The following is a 13,814-nucleotide window of genomic DNA, read 5'->3' as shown; positions in this document are numbered from 1 at the left end:
CATGGAGAGTCTTATTTGAAGAATTGCAGAGACCACTGTCGCTGCTTTAAAGAGTCCATGGGCACGGTTAAAGTCTTAGAAGCCTGAAAGGTAGGAAGGGTCCAGGTTATGAAGAGCTTTGAGTGATAAACAGAGGGTTTTATATTCAATAGGAGGATACCATTGTCAGATCTGTGTTTTAGGAAGATCAATTTGACAGCTAAGTGGAGGATGGTGGACTGCAATGGGGGGAGACTTCTAAGTGCCTGGGAGGATGGAAAACTATCCTCATACCATACCTCAGCCTTAATAAAGAAGTTCAGAAGGAGGGAGGATTTGGAGGGAAAGACGAGTTCAGTTTTGATCATGTTGAGTTTAAAGTACTTATGGCACATTCAGTTTGAGATGTACAATAGGTAGTTGGAGATGAGACACTGGAGGCTAGGGCTAGATAGGCAGATCTGAGAAACATTAGTATAGAGATGATAATTGAATCTATGGGAAATGATGAAGTCATCAAGTAAAATAAGATAGAGGGAACAGAAAAGAGGGCCTGGGACAGAGCTCTGGGGTCACGTAAGGAGGCCAGACTAGGATGTAGTTTTGGTAAAGGAAATGGAAAAAGAGAGGTCAGACAGGGAAGAGGAAAAATAAGAGACAGCATATCACAAAAACCTAGAGAGAAGAGTGTTTCAAGGAAAAGAGGAAGATTTATCAAAGGTCAGTAATGATAAGGACTGAGAAAAGTCCATCAGATTTGGTAATCAAAAGGGATCAACCAGCCAAGATTGGTTGGCGCCTTCTCTGCAATTTATAGCCTCGAAGCTGCCTAGAGCCCTAAGAGGTTAAGTATTTGCCCAGGGCCACACAGGTGATATTTGTCAGATGTAGGATTTGAACCTAGGGCTTCCTGCCTTCAAGGCTGCAGTTGATCTACTACATCTCACTGCCTCTCAGTTAGATATGGTACCGTATTTCACCACATAATTGTCACACACTGGTTTTTCAGGCCAAAAATTGGTTTATAACCTTTCATTGTGTAATCAACACACAGTGTAATTCTGTTCATCATGTTGCTTAAAAGGTAAAACAGAGCAGCAATGTATTCACCAGTGGCATATGGATATGCATTTCTGTCTTGAGCATTGTGAGCAGCAAGCCTAGAATTCATTGTCAGCATATTCCCAAAAGCCAACTTGCGTGGTTTGTTTAGAAGGCTGCAGTACCAACAGTATTGTCACTCAACCCAACGAAGAGCCGTAGGCAGGCGCAAGGGGAACATGAGTAAGTCACATGATATGGTAAAACTTTCATCTTCCCAATTTTAACATATATTGACGAATATTTGTGCAACCTCATCTTGCACAATGACAGTTTTTTAAGTAATACCGGCACAAGTTTTTTCAAAGCTTCACATAAATGGTACCACCCCACTTTTTTGCAAAAAATTTAGCATAAAATCTGCAATGATTATGGGGTGAAGTATGGCAATATAAAATATATCCCTGCTTTAGAGATGGGGAAAGGCAAAGTGACTGATTTGGAGTTACATACCTTGTCAAGTATCAGGGACTGTCTTCAAACTGACAGTTTCTGATTCAAATCAGTGCTCTTTCTACTACACAATTTGTCTCAAGAAACATTAAACACCTAGTAAGGTATCACCACAGAAAGCTGAACACATCCAGTAATGGTCCTAGATTTACTTTACAGAGTAAATAAGAATGATTTGAAAATAGTAGCCACCTGAAAATAGATTCTTTCAACATATTTGGAAATAATTTGTTCTCTTAGCATTTTTGAAGTACCTTAAAATCTAGCTTACTATATTCATTTATATCACAAAACCAGATTTCCTTAGCAAAATTAAACTTGTCTAAATTACCAAAATTAATGAGATTTTACTAAACATGCATAAACAACCCTTAAATACCTTTAAATAATATTTGCTCTTCACCCTGCTCCCATAGGTCAAGGATCCAAAAGCTGAAAACATAAGTGTCTAATGACTAACAGCTGGAGTCACTTATTTTACAATTGTTTAAATCCAATTGGCCACCACTAAGATGTCAGATGACACAGACTAGGGTAGTCTTTTCCTTTTAAAAGGCACTTCCAGTCTCAAAGTTTTTCTTTAAATTAAGCATTAAAGAAAGTTAAATACAAGCATATGGATTCTTAAAATGAGATTTTGTACTCTTTAGTTTCAAATCAATACAATGGTCAATGAAACAAATACATTTAGCTTCGTGGCAAACCCAGAATGGAAATGAAGCTGCAATAATTCAACAGTCCTCAGACTCCCCGACTCACCGCCCCCCCCACACACACACAAGTAACTGAGATTAAGGGCAGCTAGGTGGTGCAGTGAGTAGAGCACCGGCCCTGGAGTAGGAGGACCTGAGTTCAAATGCAGCCTTGGACACTTGACACACTAACTGTGTGACCTTGGGCAAGTCACTTAACCCCCAATTGCCCTGCTTCCCTCCTACAAAAAAAAAGTAACTGAGATTACCCAATCAGGGTTGAACAAGAGTGTAGAAATTGCACATGATAGGTCTTCAGAAATTCAAGTCATTATAGTGAACAGACAATGAAACCTGGGAATGTATAGAAAGTGGGAAAAGCACTGCCTTTGGAATCAGAAGTCCCAGGTTTGAATCCTGGCTCTGATACTCATTTTATCAACATCATCAAACATAACATTTACTATGTGAGAGGCAATCTGCTAAATTCTAGAAAGACTGTAGAAACAAAGGCAAAAACATGGTTCCTGCCCTCAAAAAGCTCACATTTTAATATTGTGTAACCAAGATATGAACTGAGATCTTTGGACTCCAAAATCAGTGCTCTTTCCATTATACCAACTGAAGACAACTATCATGTCTTCTCAGCTTTATGTCATTTGAAATTCGATGAGCATACATCTATGCCTTTATCTAAGTCATTAATAAAAACATTAAATAGCACAGGACCAAGGACAAATTACTTGGCATACTCCACTGAAGGACTCCTTTCACAATACCACTGCATCATTAACAATGACTTTTTGAGTCCAACTGTCTGACTAATTCTGAATTCAACTGATTGATTTCCGTCTATTCCTTTCTCTCCATCTTCCTCACAAAAAGCATATGAGATACTTTGTCAAAAGCTTTGCTAAAAATCTAAGTAAACTACATCCAAGCATTCCCTTCATCTCCTAGTTTAGTAATCCTGTCAAAAAAAGGAAATGAGATGTGTTACGGACAGCTCTTTGTAATCAGTGCTTCCTTTTCTGTATATTCATCAATCACCTCTTTAAAACACAGGGGAGTCTAATACGAAACCAGTTTAGAAAAACAGGTTAATGCTAGAGCCTGAAAGCCTTTTTAAATATCGAATGGAGGAACTTGTATTTTGTTCCAGAAGTAATAAGGAGCCACTGATGCTTCTTGACCAGGCAAGAGTCATGGTCAGATTTGTGTTTTAGGAATATCGATTTGACAAGATGGACTGGAGAGGAAAATGGTTAGAGGCAGAGAGACCAATTAGGGAACTATTGCCATAGTCTAGTTGAGAGGCAGTAAGTAGCCGAATGATGTTTCTAGCAACTGTGTAGAAATTGGATTGAAGCAAGGAAAAACAATAGGAGAGAAATTAATTATGAAAGAGCTGGATGGCATCATAGATAAGTGTGCTGGATCTGGAATCAGGAATAACTGTAGTCAGTACTCCTGCCCTTGGGGTCCCTTTCTCCTTCCTTCTCTTTTCAGTTTGGTAGTCAGTCTAATACCTCTTCTCTCCCACACTTTGCTTTCGAGCCTCCCAAACACTGAGCTAGCTCTGGCAATGGGTACATCAACCTCATTATCAATGTGTACATCCCTGGTAAGTACACTACCAAGATAAGTGAACTCATTCACAGCATTCAAAACTTCTCCATTTGCTGTAACGGATAGTCCCACATATGGATGGTGGTGGTGGTGGCTGATGGAGCACCTGTGTTTTCTTGGTTATGCCAAAACAAGCACAAGCAGCAGAGAACTGATCCATACTTTGTTGTATCTCAGCCTCAGAGGCTGCATTGAGTGAACAACCACCTGCAAACAGAAAATCTGTAAAAATGTGCATACCCTTTGACCCAGCAATATTGCTTCTAGGGCTGTATCCCGAAGAGATCATAAAGGACCCACATGTACAAAAATCTTTATAGCAGCTCTCTTTGTGGTGGCCAAGAACTGGAAATTGAGGGGATGCCCATCAATTGGGGAATGAGTTGTAGTAAATATTACTGTGCTATAAGAAATGATGAGCAAATGGACTTCAGAAAAACCTGAAAAGACTTACATGAACTGATGCTGAGTGAAGTGAGTAGAATCAGGAGAACATTGTACACAGTAACAGCCACAGTGTGCATTGACTGATTTTGATAGACTTAGCCCTTCTCAGAAATGCAAAGACCTAAAACAGATGGAAAATGCCATCCACGTCCAGAGAAAGAACTATGGAGTCTGAATGCAGAGCAAAGCAGACTATTTTGTTTGTTTTTTTGTTTTGTTTTGTTTTCTTTCTCTTGGTTTCTCCCATTCATTATAATTCTTCTATACAACATGACTAATGTGGAAATGTGTTTAATAGGAATATATGTTTGCCAAGGTCGGATTGCATGCTGTCTTGGGAAAGGAGGGGGAGTAAATTTAAAATTTATGGAAGTGAATGTTGAAAACTAAAAATAAGTAAATTAATAAACTGGGAAAAGAAAAAAAAATTTAAAAACCAAATATTTATTGACTGACTAACCTACTTCAAACCCTCCCTCAGAGCCTCAGTCTTCTTATCTGTACAATATAGATAATAATAGCACCTACCTCACAGTGTTGTTGTAAGAATCAAATGAGATAAGATACATAAAATACTTTGCAAACCTTAAAACAACACAACATTATTATAGTAGATAAAAATATTAGTGACAGAAGGCCTAGATTCAAATTTCTACTCTGGTGCTTATAACCTGTGTGTCACCTTGGACAAAGCACTTAATTTCATTGAGCCTCATTTTCCTCTGCTATTAAACAATAGAGTTAGGCTGTTTCCTTTTAACTCTGAATTCTGTTATACTACTATGTGCAAAGTAGGAAAGATATAATAAGGTCCTAGATTTAGGAAGTGACTGTGATGACTTAAAAGGAATTAATCTGAAAAATATCACATGCAAAAAATCTATAGAAGATATTAGAATAGATACGTCTAACAGGAGAGATATGTGGAAAATGACTTGCAGGGTAATGAAGATTGTCTTCTGCTGATACCTTGGAGGAGCAGAATGTCTGTATTTTGAAGTTATATTAGTCAGAAGTAGGGGAAAGAGGGTAAGGAATAGGAAACCAATAGATTTCAGCCTTTTGAAGATGTATTCTAGAGGCATTCATCCCACAGAATCACTGACTTAGAGTGGTATCCAAGTCAAAGAATTTACATGTGTCCCTATTAGATTTCATCTTGTTTAGACTCAGTACAATCTTTTGACTCTCATCTTTTTCATACAACGTGCTAGCTATCTCTCTCACCTTAGTGTCATCTGCAAATTGGGTAGATAGATAGATAGATAGATAGATATAAAGGCAACTAGGTGGCATGGTAGGTAGAGTGCCCGGCCTGGAGTCAGAGGCAAGATTTGAATACAGGTCTTTCTGATTCCAAGCCCAGCATTCCATGTACTATGCCATATTTCCTCTGAATGATAACCCTGAACAATAATAATGCCTCGGACCTGCATGACCTGGAAGCCATGTGGTTCAGTGGATTATAGTGCTGAACTTGGAGTTGGGAAGACTGATCTTTCTGAGTTCAAATCTGGCCTCAGATACTAGCTGTGTGAACCTGGGCAAGTCACTTAATCTTGTTTGCCTCAGTTTCTTCATCCATCAAATGAGTTGGAGAAGGCAATAGCAAACCACTCTAGTATCTTTACCAAGAAAACCCCAAATGGCATCATGAAGAGTCGAACACACCTGAAAGATGACTAAACAATATGCCAATATATATTGGTGACTTATCCAAATCACCAGTAAAAATGCTAAAACACACAGAGCTCAAGCATGAGACATTCTTCTGGAAAACTCAGACCAAGTTGATATTGAACCATTAATTTCATACGTACTCTTGGAATCTGGCTATTCAACTAGTTCCAAATTTATCTAAGTATGTTATCATCTATCCTCTATTTTTTTCACCAGAGTAATATAAGGTACTTCATGAAAACATTGCTATAATCTAGATAAATTATATTATAGCATTCCCTCATCTGACAATCTCATAGCCCTGTGGGGGGGAAAAAAAAGGAAAAAAAGGTTAGTCTGGCATGACCTGTTCTGGATAAAGCTATCCTGACTGTTCATAATTAACATTTCATTTTCTAGATGTTCACTGATCATCTCTTTGATGATTAATGATCCATTCTAAAATTTTCCCAGGAAACAAAATCAAGCTTACCAACCTATTATCATGACCATTGATCACAGTGGCAGATCTCATATTACATTTTCAGTGACTCAGTGATCTGACTCAGGAATGAGTATCCAGGCGTGACCTCTTTTCCTTAGTGTATAGGCTTGTGTCCAAAGAACAGCTGGTCACATCTGCTGAGCATGCACTAGGGAGACTGAACTTAGACCTTGCATTTTCATGAAATGGGGTACTGTGAAGACACTAGAACAATATAATGTAGGGGCCTACTGAATAAGCCTTCAGTGAGAAAGTGCTGAGTGTCAAAATGGCTAATCACTCCAACCTATTTCAGAGGATCATAGAATTGGAGATGAAAGGGACCTTAGGAGCCATCTATTCCAACCTCTTCATTTTACAGATAAGTAAATGAGACCCAAAGTTAAATGACTTTCCCAAGGTCACACAGATGCTAAGTAACAAAACCAAGATCCTAAACCATACTCTCCGATTTCAAATCTAAGTTTTCTACCAGACCATCCTTCATGCCTAATTCATAAACATTAAATTTTCCTTGCTTTAAATTTTCACTATATTAAACCTATGATATTCTACCTGATATGTACTATTTCTATAAATAACATTAAATACGTATGGTTGTTTCAACTCCCATTCTTTTTCTGCAGACCTCACTTGTAGGTTCACATTCCTAATTGCCTACAGGACACCTCCACTTGAATGTCCAACCACGCTTGACCTTAAATTCAAGTCTAAAAAAGAATTCACCTTTCTTCTGAAACCAGAGCCCCTTTCCAATTACACCTTCTCACATCTTCATAATGAAACCATCTTTGACACATCTCCTAAATCTAACTTGTCATTATGTTGTATCATTCTTTCTTTGAAATATACATAGGACTCAAACATTCCTTTTCTTCCTCATTACCACTCCCTTGATCTAGGCCCAGATTACTGCAACAGCCTACACCTAGCTTTCCTACCATCTGCCTCTTCCCGCTGCAGCCCGTCTCAGACACCCTTTCCAAACTAACCTTCCAAAATCACTGTTTTCATTTTGTCTTTAGGACCTAATATTCTTCCCTTACAACCTATCCCACAAGTCCAAATTCCTCTGTATGACTTTCAGATGCTTTCATCAAGTGACTCTGTCTTAACTACCCAATCTCATATCCTAATATTCCTCCAACATGTAGAAAGTACCTTGGATGAGGGAGCAGAAGGTCTAAGTTCAAATCCAGCTTTGCTACTTATAATGTGTGTGATCTCGGACAGATCATCTTAGTTTCTTTATCTTTAGGGTGATAGAGTTCAATTATATGATCTCTGACATCCCTTAAAGGAGCAATCAGTCCTCATTGTCCCCCACAGCATGTGCTTCCATGCTTTTGCTTATGCTGATCCTCCTGCCTAGAATCTCCTCCCCCTTCCATGATATTTCAAGTGTAGCCTTATTCTCAAGATTCTTCTTCAGTCTCTCTTCCTATATGAAGCCTTCCCTAATTACTCCAATCCAGACCAACTCTCACAATGACTTCTTACTGTACTTGCGACCATTATGTATTAGTAATGTTATTACTTGTATCTTCTCAACCAAATTGTTAATTTCCTGAGCATAAGGACTTCCTTCATTGTATCTTAGGTGTGCCTAGACCCCTCCTAGAAGAGATCTAGGCACAGAGTAGAGAAGAATAAAGGCTCAACCTTACCCTCTTCCTTCTTAGGGTACCAAAAGACTTTCAGCACTGCTCATAAAATATTTAGTTCTTACATATACTATCCAATATCCAAAAAGGAGTTTGGAATTCTCTCACATATACACAAAAAAATAAAAACCTACCCAGTCATCTGGGTAACTGAATGATTGGAATTTGTTTTGGAAACAATCAAATCCCAGAGCTTGTTTCCAAATCCCCAGATATTTAGGTTAATGCCACAGTAAAGAGGCAAACTGGAGCCACACAAAGAGTAAGGCACATAAATAAGAAGAGGCCTGGGTTCAAATTCTGCTGCTCACACTCTGTGACTATAGGCAAGCTGCTTGACCTCTTAACTGCCTTAATTTCTTCTTCTGTAAAATGGGGATGATAGTATCTTTAGTACTTGCAGGCCAGGGTTGCTGTGAGAATCAAATGAGGTCATGTATCCAAAGTGTTTTGCAAACTTTAAAGCTTTATGTGTCATCTGTGGGACCATCTGAACCTCAGCTTTCTCATGTATAAATGAAAGAGACAAGATAGCCAGTGTACTGGATCTGGAATCAGAGGACTTGGATTTGGTAACCTTGGGCAAGTCGCATAACCTTTCTGGGCTTTAGTATTGTAATCTATAAAATGAGAGATAGGATGACTTCTAAGGTCCTTTCCAGATTTAAAACTGCTTCTGTGATAGAAAGAAGGAAATAGTATTTATTAAGCACCTATTATGTGCCAGGTGTTTTAAAATATTATCTCATTTAATCCTCACGACAACCCAGGGAGGTAGGTGCTGTTATCATCCTCATTTTGAAATTGAGGAAATCTTAGCAGAGATTGAGTAACTCACCCAGTCACACAGCTAGTAAGCATCTGAGGTCACATTTGAACTCAGGTTTTCCTGACTCCAGACCCACCTCTCTATCTGGTCCACCACGCCACTTAAGCAACCTCTAAGGTCCCTTTGTGTCTCTAGTTCCAGACATTTGGTGTGTGGCTTTCAGTTATCTCTTGGCAATGATTCACCTCCCTGAGTAGGCTTATTCTATAGGACAGACAGCAGTACAATAGATAGAAAGAACCCTTGGAGGGTTCTCCAATAAAGCCCTGCTTAGAGTCAATTCTCTGAGAGTTTTTGACTTAAGCATTCTTATGTAAAGGAGACAAGCTACACGTGGGCGTTGTCAAAGGCAGAGTTCAACCAGTCCTCTTACAAAACACTTCCATTTAACAGGCAGGATACAATGGTATGTGTGTTTTGTTTCATTTTCCCCACTTCTGGAACACATGCAATAAATACAAAATACACATGTGGGGAGAGGAAAAGGATGAGATTGGGTTGGGATCAGTAACATGGGGGTGGGGAACCTAGCTTACATATGGAGTTTACTAGAAGCCTGGACAGATTTTCTGTCATCAGACATGAAGTTCATTAGAACTCTAAAGGTTGCCTGCTTTAACTCTTCTTTTAGGGCCTACAATGGTGATAATACAGTGCAACAGGAAATTAGATCACAAGGGTTCCCTCAGTCCATTATACTGCTGTCTGGGCTCTAAAATAAGCCTATTTAGGGAGGTGAATCATTGCCAAGAGATACCTTGAAAGTCACACACAAAATGCCTCCGGAAATCAGTCCTTGGAAGTACTTAGAGATTTCTTCTTCAAGTTAATTACCCTGGGGCAAAGAATCAGGCTTAACCCCTTCTTGTCAGCACTCCGGACCTCCTATGATTTGGGCACCATGTGGCATTTGGGCATGACTCGGTTCTCAGCTCTCAGGCTATGCAGGGCTGAAGTCTGACGAAGGTGATTCAATCCTGGGCTTGTACAGAGTACAAACTGTACGGTGAAGGTCGTGTGCTCCCTCCCCCAAACTAACAGGACAATGGAAAAATTACCAGCAAAGTTCCCAGGAGCTAAGTCCTCCTTACATTAGTCTTTCTTTTGGAGGAGATGCAAATTCCGGTCTGCAATTCAAGGGCAGCTAAGATAGGATGCCAAAGTAGAGAAAAGTGTGGCTCCCCGGGTCCCTTTCTTCCCTGGACGGCGGAAACCAGCTGAAAGGCAACTCCCAAAGATAGACTTTGGGAGAAGTGGAGAGGAAGGCAAAGCCGGGGCTGAATGGGAGCGGCGCACAGGAGGCAGTGGGGGCGAGGAAAATACACACCCGAGGGGTGTGAACGAGACCCTAGAGCTTCCCCTCACACTAGGCCCGGAGACTGCCCCACGAGCCCTTCCCCTAGCGCCAGGTTCCCCACGTCGGGTCTCACCTCTGCTCCAAGCGCCCTTTCCCCTGCCCAGAATATCCCTCACCATCCCCCTCTCTTTTGCTGCCCATCTTCCCTTACACTCCGACTGCAACACACACACACATACCCTCACACACGCGCGCGCACACACACACTCACACACACACACACACACACACACACACACACACACACACACGAGGACCGTACTCACATAGATGGAGGAGACATCGTATTTGTCATAGAAGTGGATCCGCAGACGGAGCTCTAGGGCTGGGGAGATGGAGTCATCCCCAGATTCCAGCTCTTGGTCCCCCTGCTCGGGTCCAAAAGGGAAGAGCTCCTGCCGGCTCAGGCAGCCCCCGGGCACGGCTGGCAGAAGCAGCGCCAAAGGCAGCAGTAGCGCAACCCTTGTCCAAGCAGTCATCTCCCCCCTCTTCCTCTTAAGATCCCTGGGGGACAACATGTCCCAGTAAGGTGCCCCTCAAATCCAAACTTTTCAGAGACCTAGAAGCTGAGCAGGGTCCCCAGCAGCGAAGAGGAAGGGTGACGCCCGCGGCCGATCTGTAATCAGAAGCCCCTCAACAGCCCCTACAAGCCTCCAGTTTAGAAAATTCCAAACGGGGAAATCGGGGAGGGGAGCCAAAGGGGGCATGGAGAGAGGAGGGGAAAGGGACATCTACCCAATCAACCTCAGAGGAGCAGAACCAATAGGAATGAGGAAGGAGGGGTCACTCCTCCGACCCCTTCCCATGTCCAGCAGCTGTTCTGAAGTAAAGAGGTTTGGGACCCTTTCTTGTGTACATTTTCTCTTTTTTTTTTCTCCCCGTATTTTTTCCAGCGTTCTTCATTGAACTCCATCATTATTCATCTCAATATTAGGACTTGATAATTTCTGAAGGCAAATGAATTGTCCCTTGGGGAGGAAGGGGGTTAATCTCCGGACTTTGTTAAAAGTTTTATATTTTATAAAATCCTCAATTGGCTTGGCAATTGAATTTTTTTTTAAGTAGAAGAAATCTCTGGTTTGCAAATAAGGTCTCTTTACAAGGCTGCTGGAGTCCTTTGCCTTGGGAGCTGTAGAGTCAAAAAATTGCTAATTCAGAGGTGCTATCTCCAGCTATTTGTTAAGAAAGGAACGTGCCAGGGCAATGTTCTTTTTATCAACTAAGCATCAGCTGCGTGTAGTTATCATAGAATCTAGAGCTGGCAGGGACATTCGAGATGCTCCAGTCTAGCTCCCTCATTTCACAGAGGAGGCCCCATGTGGTTACACGACTTTCCCAACATCGAAGAGATAGAAAGTAGCAGAGGGTCTCTGATCATAACTCCAATGTCCTTTACACCACAGCACAGCTGTCTCTATATGCTACCATTTGTCAACCCTGTGTTCAGTGCTGGCATGAATACAAGGACGTATAACGTATGTTCTCTGCCCTCTTCCCTTTTGCCTTTATAGTACTTCGAACCTAATTTGGTGACCTCCTCAGCTCCCATGGGATCAATTAATATTTCTATGGAAAAGATGTCCAGATTTTCATATCCTGTCCTTCTCTCTCTCCCAAGCCTCTTGCACAGCTCAAACTGAATATTGCGTAGGTATCTCAAACTTAGCACGCCCAAAATAAAACTCATTATCTCATTCCTTCCCTTCCCAACTCACACTCCACCAAATTCTATGACTCTCTTTCACTGTTGAGCGCACAACCATACTCCTAGATACTCAGGCTCACAACCTCAGTGTTATCCTTAAGCCCTCACTTTAACCTCACATATCCCATTTGTAACCAGACCTTATCCTTTTTATCTTCACATTTCTCTGCTCTCATACAAGCCTAGTTCATCACTTCTTGCTTGTACTACTGCTCTAGCTTTCTAACTGGATTCCCTCCCCACTTCAAGTCTCTTATTATTTCAATCTATGCTCCACTCAGCTGGCTAGGTGGTTTTTCTAAAGTGTAGGTCCACTTATATCACCCTGGTGCTAAATGAACTATAGTGGCTTCCTATTACCTTTAGAATAACAATGTATTTTACTGTTCGGCATTTAAAGCTCTTCCTAATCCAGCCCCTTTTCTACCTTTCCATTCTGCTTAGACTTTACTCCCCACTACATTCTCTCCAATCCAGATAAACTGGCCTATTTCCAGTTCCATGAAGACAACCTTTGGTTTCCCCTCTGCTCGAAACACTCGATCGCCTTATCTCTGCCTCTTGGCTTTTTGGCTTTCTTCCTTGGCTTTCTTCAAGTGTCAGCTCAAAACCCACTTTCTATAGGAGGTCTTTCCCGGTTGTCCCAGCTACTAGGGCCTTCCCCTTTCAGATTATCATTCATCTATTCTGTATGTATCTTGGATGTACATGGTTGTTTACATGTTGTCTCCCACATTAGAATGAAGGTCTTTGAGGTCAGGGACTAGTGCTTTCTTCTTTCTTCCTTTTTTTTTTATATCTCTAGCACTTAACACAGTATCTGCTGCACTGTAACTACTCAATATATGCTTGTTGCCTGACTAACTTCCAAATGTTTACAATCTATTTGGAGAGGAAAAAAACCTAGTAGTCATTTAAATTTAATTCAATTCAACAAGCATTTATTTATTAAGCTAATGTTATGTGCAAGGCACTGCTCAAGATGTTAGGAACATAAAGGTGAAAAATAACCATTCTTGTCCTCAAGTACCTTATAATCCAGTGTGTATACAAAGTTGAGAGGAAGAGATGTCATAAACACACATAACTGTTAATACAAGTTAGAAATTTCTTAAGTGTGAAGGAAAGGGCAAGCAGAATAGCCTGAGAAATTCAAGAAGAGAAGGATTTCTGACTGGGGAAAAGATCAAGACAGGCTAATTAGTAACTCAGTTCTTGAGGGAGAGGAAAAACATGAACAATTAGAGATAGAGAGTAGGGAAGTCTGGTAGAGGCATGGCTGATAACATGCTAAGATAAAAAGGCAGGAGCATGGAGGATGTGAAGGAAAACAGAAGGGACCAAGACTAAAATCCATTGGGACCTTGAATTCCATGCTAATGAATTTGTATTTTATTTATTAGTCAATAAGAAAATATTGGCCTGATCAAAATAAGTGGACTGATTAAACCTCTGACTAAGTAATCATTAGATAACTTTGGGAGCCTCTGAAGAATGGATTGTCAAGAGAAGAGTTTGGAGATAGTAAAATTACCTAATTGCTAATCCGGAAGCAATGGCCTGGATAGGTTGGAGAGAGGAGATAGTGGGAGAAAGGAGACCAGTTAAAAGGCTGCTGCAATAATTAGGTCATGTGAACATGGAATAGAGTGATAGTAGCACCAATGGAGAGAAAGAGAGGGAAAACTCCAAGAAAAAATGGTGAAGGAACAATCAACAGGATCTATGATAAATTTAGTAAGAATAAGTAAAGAACATAAATGTAACTCCTCAGAGACTGGATAATTAGATGGT

General features: G+C 40.7%; 1 protein-coding gene across 1 annotated transcript in view; it reads right to left on the bottom strand.

Annotated features, from left to right (window-relative positions):
• Nucleotides 1–10,985, bottom strand: part of NID1 (nidogen 1) — a 110,311-nt gene extending 99,326 nt beyond the window's left edge. The window contains exon 1 of the mRNA XM_036754231.1: nt 10,582–10,985. Coding sequence (XP_036610126.1) covers nt 10,582–10,833 — 252 coding nt within the window. The 5' untranslated portion in view covers nt 10,834–10,985. The remainder of the gene's footprint in view (nt 1–10,581) is intronic.
• Nucleotides 10,986–13,814: the final 2,829 nt, after the last annotated feature.

The sequence above is a fragment of the Trichosurus vulpecula genome, chromosome 4, assembly GCF_011100635.1.
Source record: "Trichosurus vulpecula isolate mTriVul1 chromosome 4, mTriVul1.pri, whole genome shotgun sequence".
NCBI lineage: Eukaryota > Metazoa > Chordata > Mammalia > Diprotodontia > Phalangeridae > Trichosurus > Trichosurus vulpecula.
Note: the sequence above shows the minus strand (reverse complement) of the source record. Positions and strands in the feature narration are given on the sequence as shown.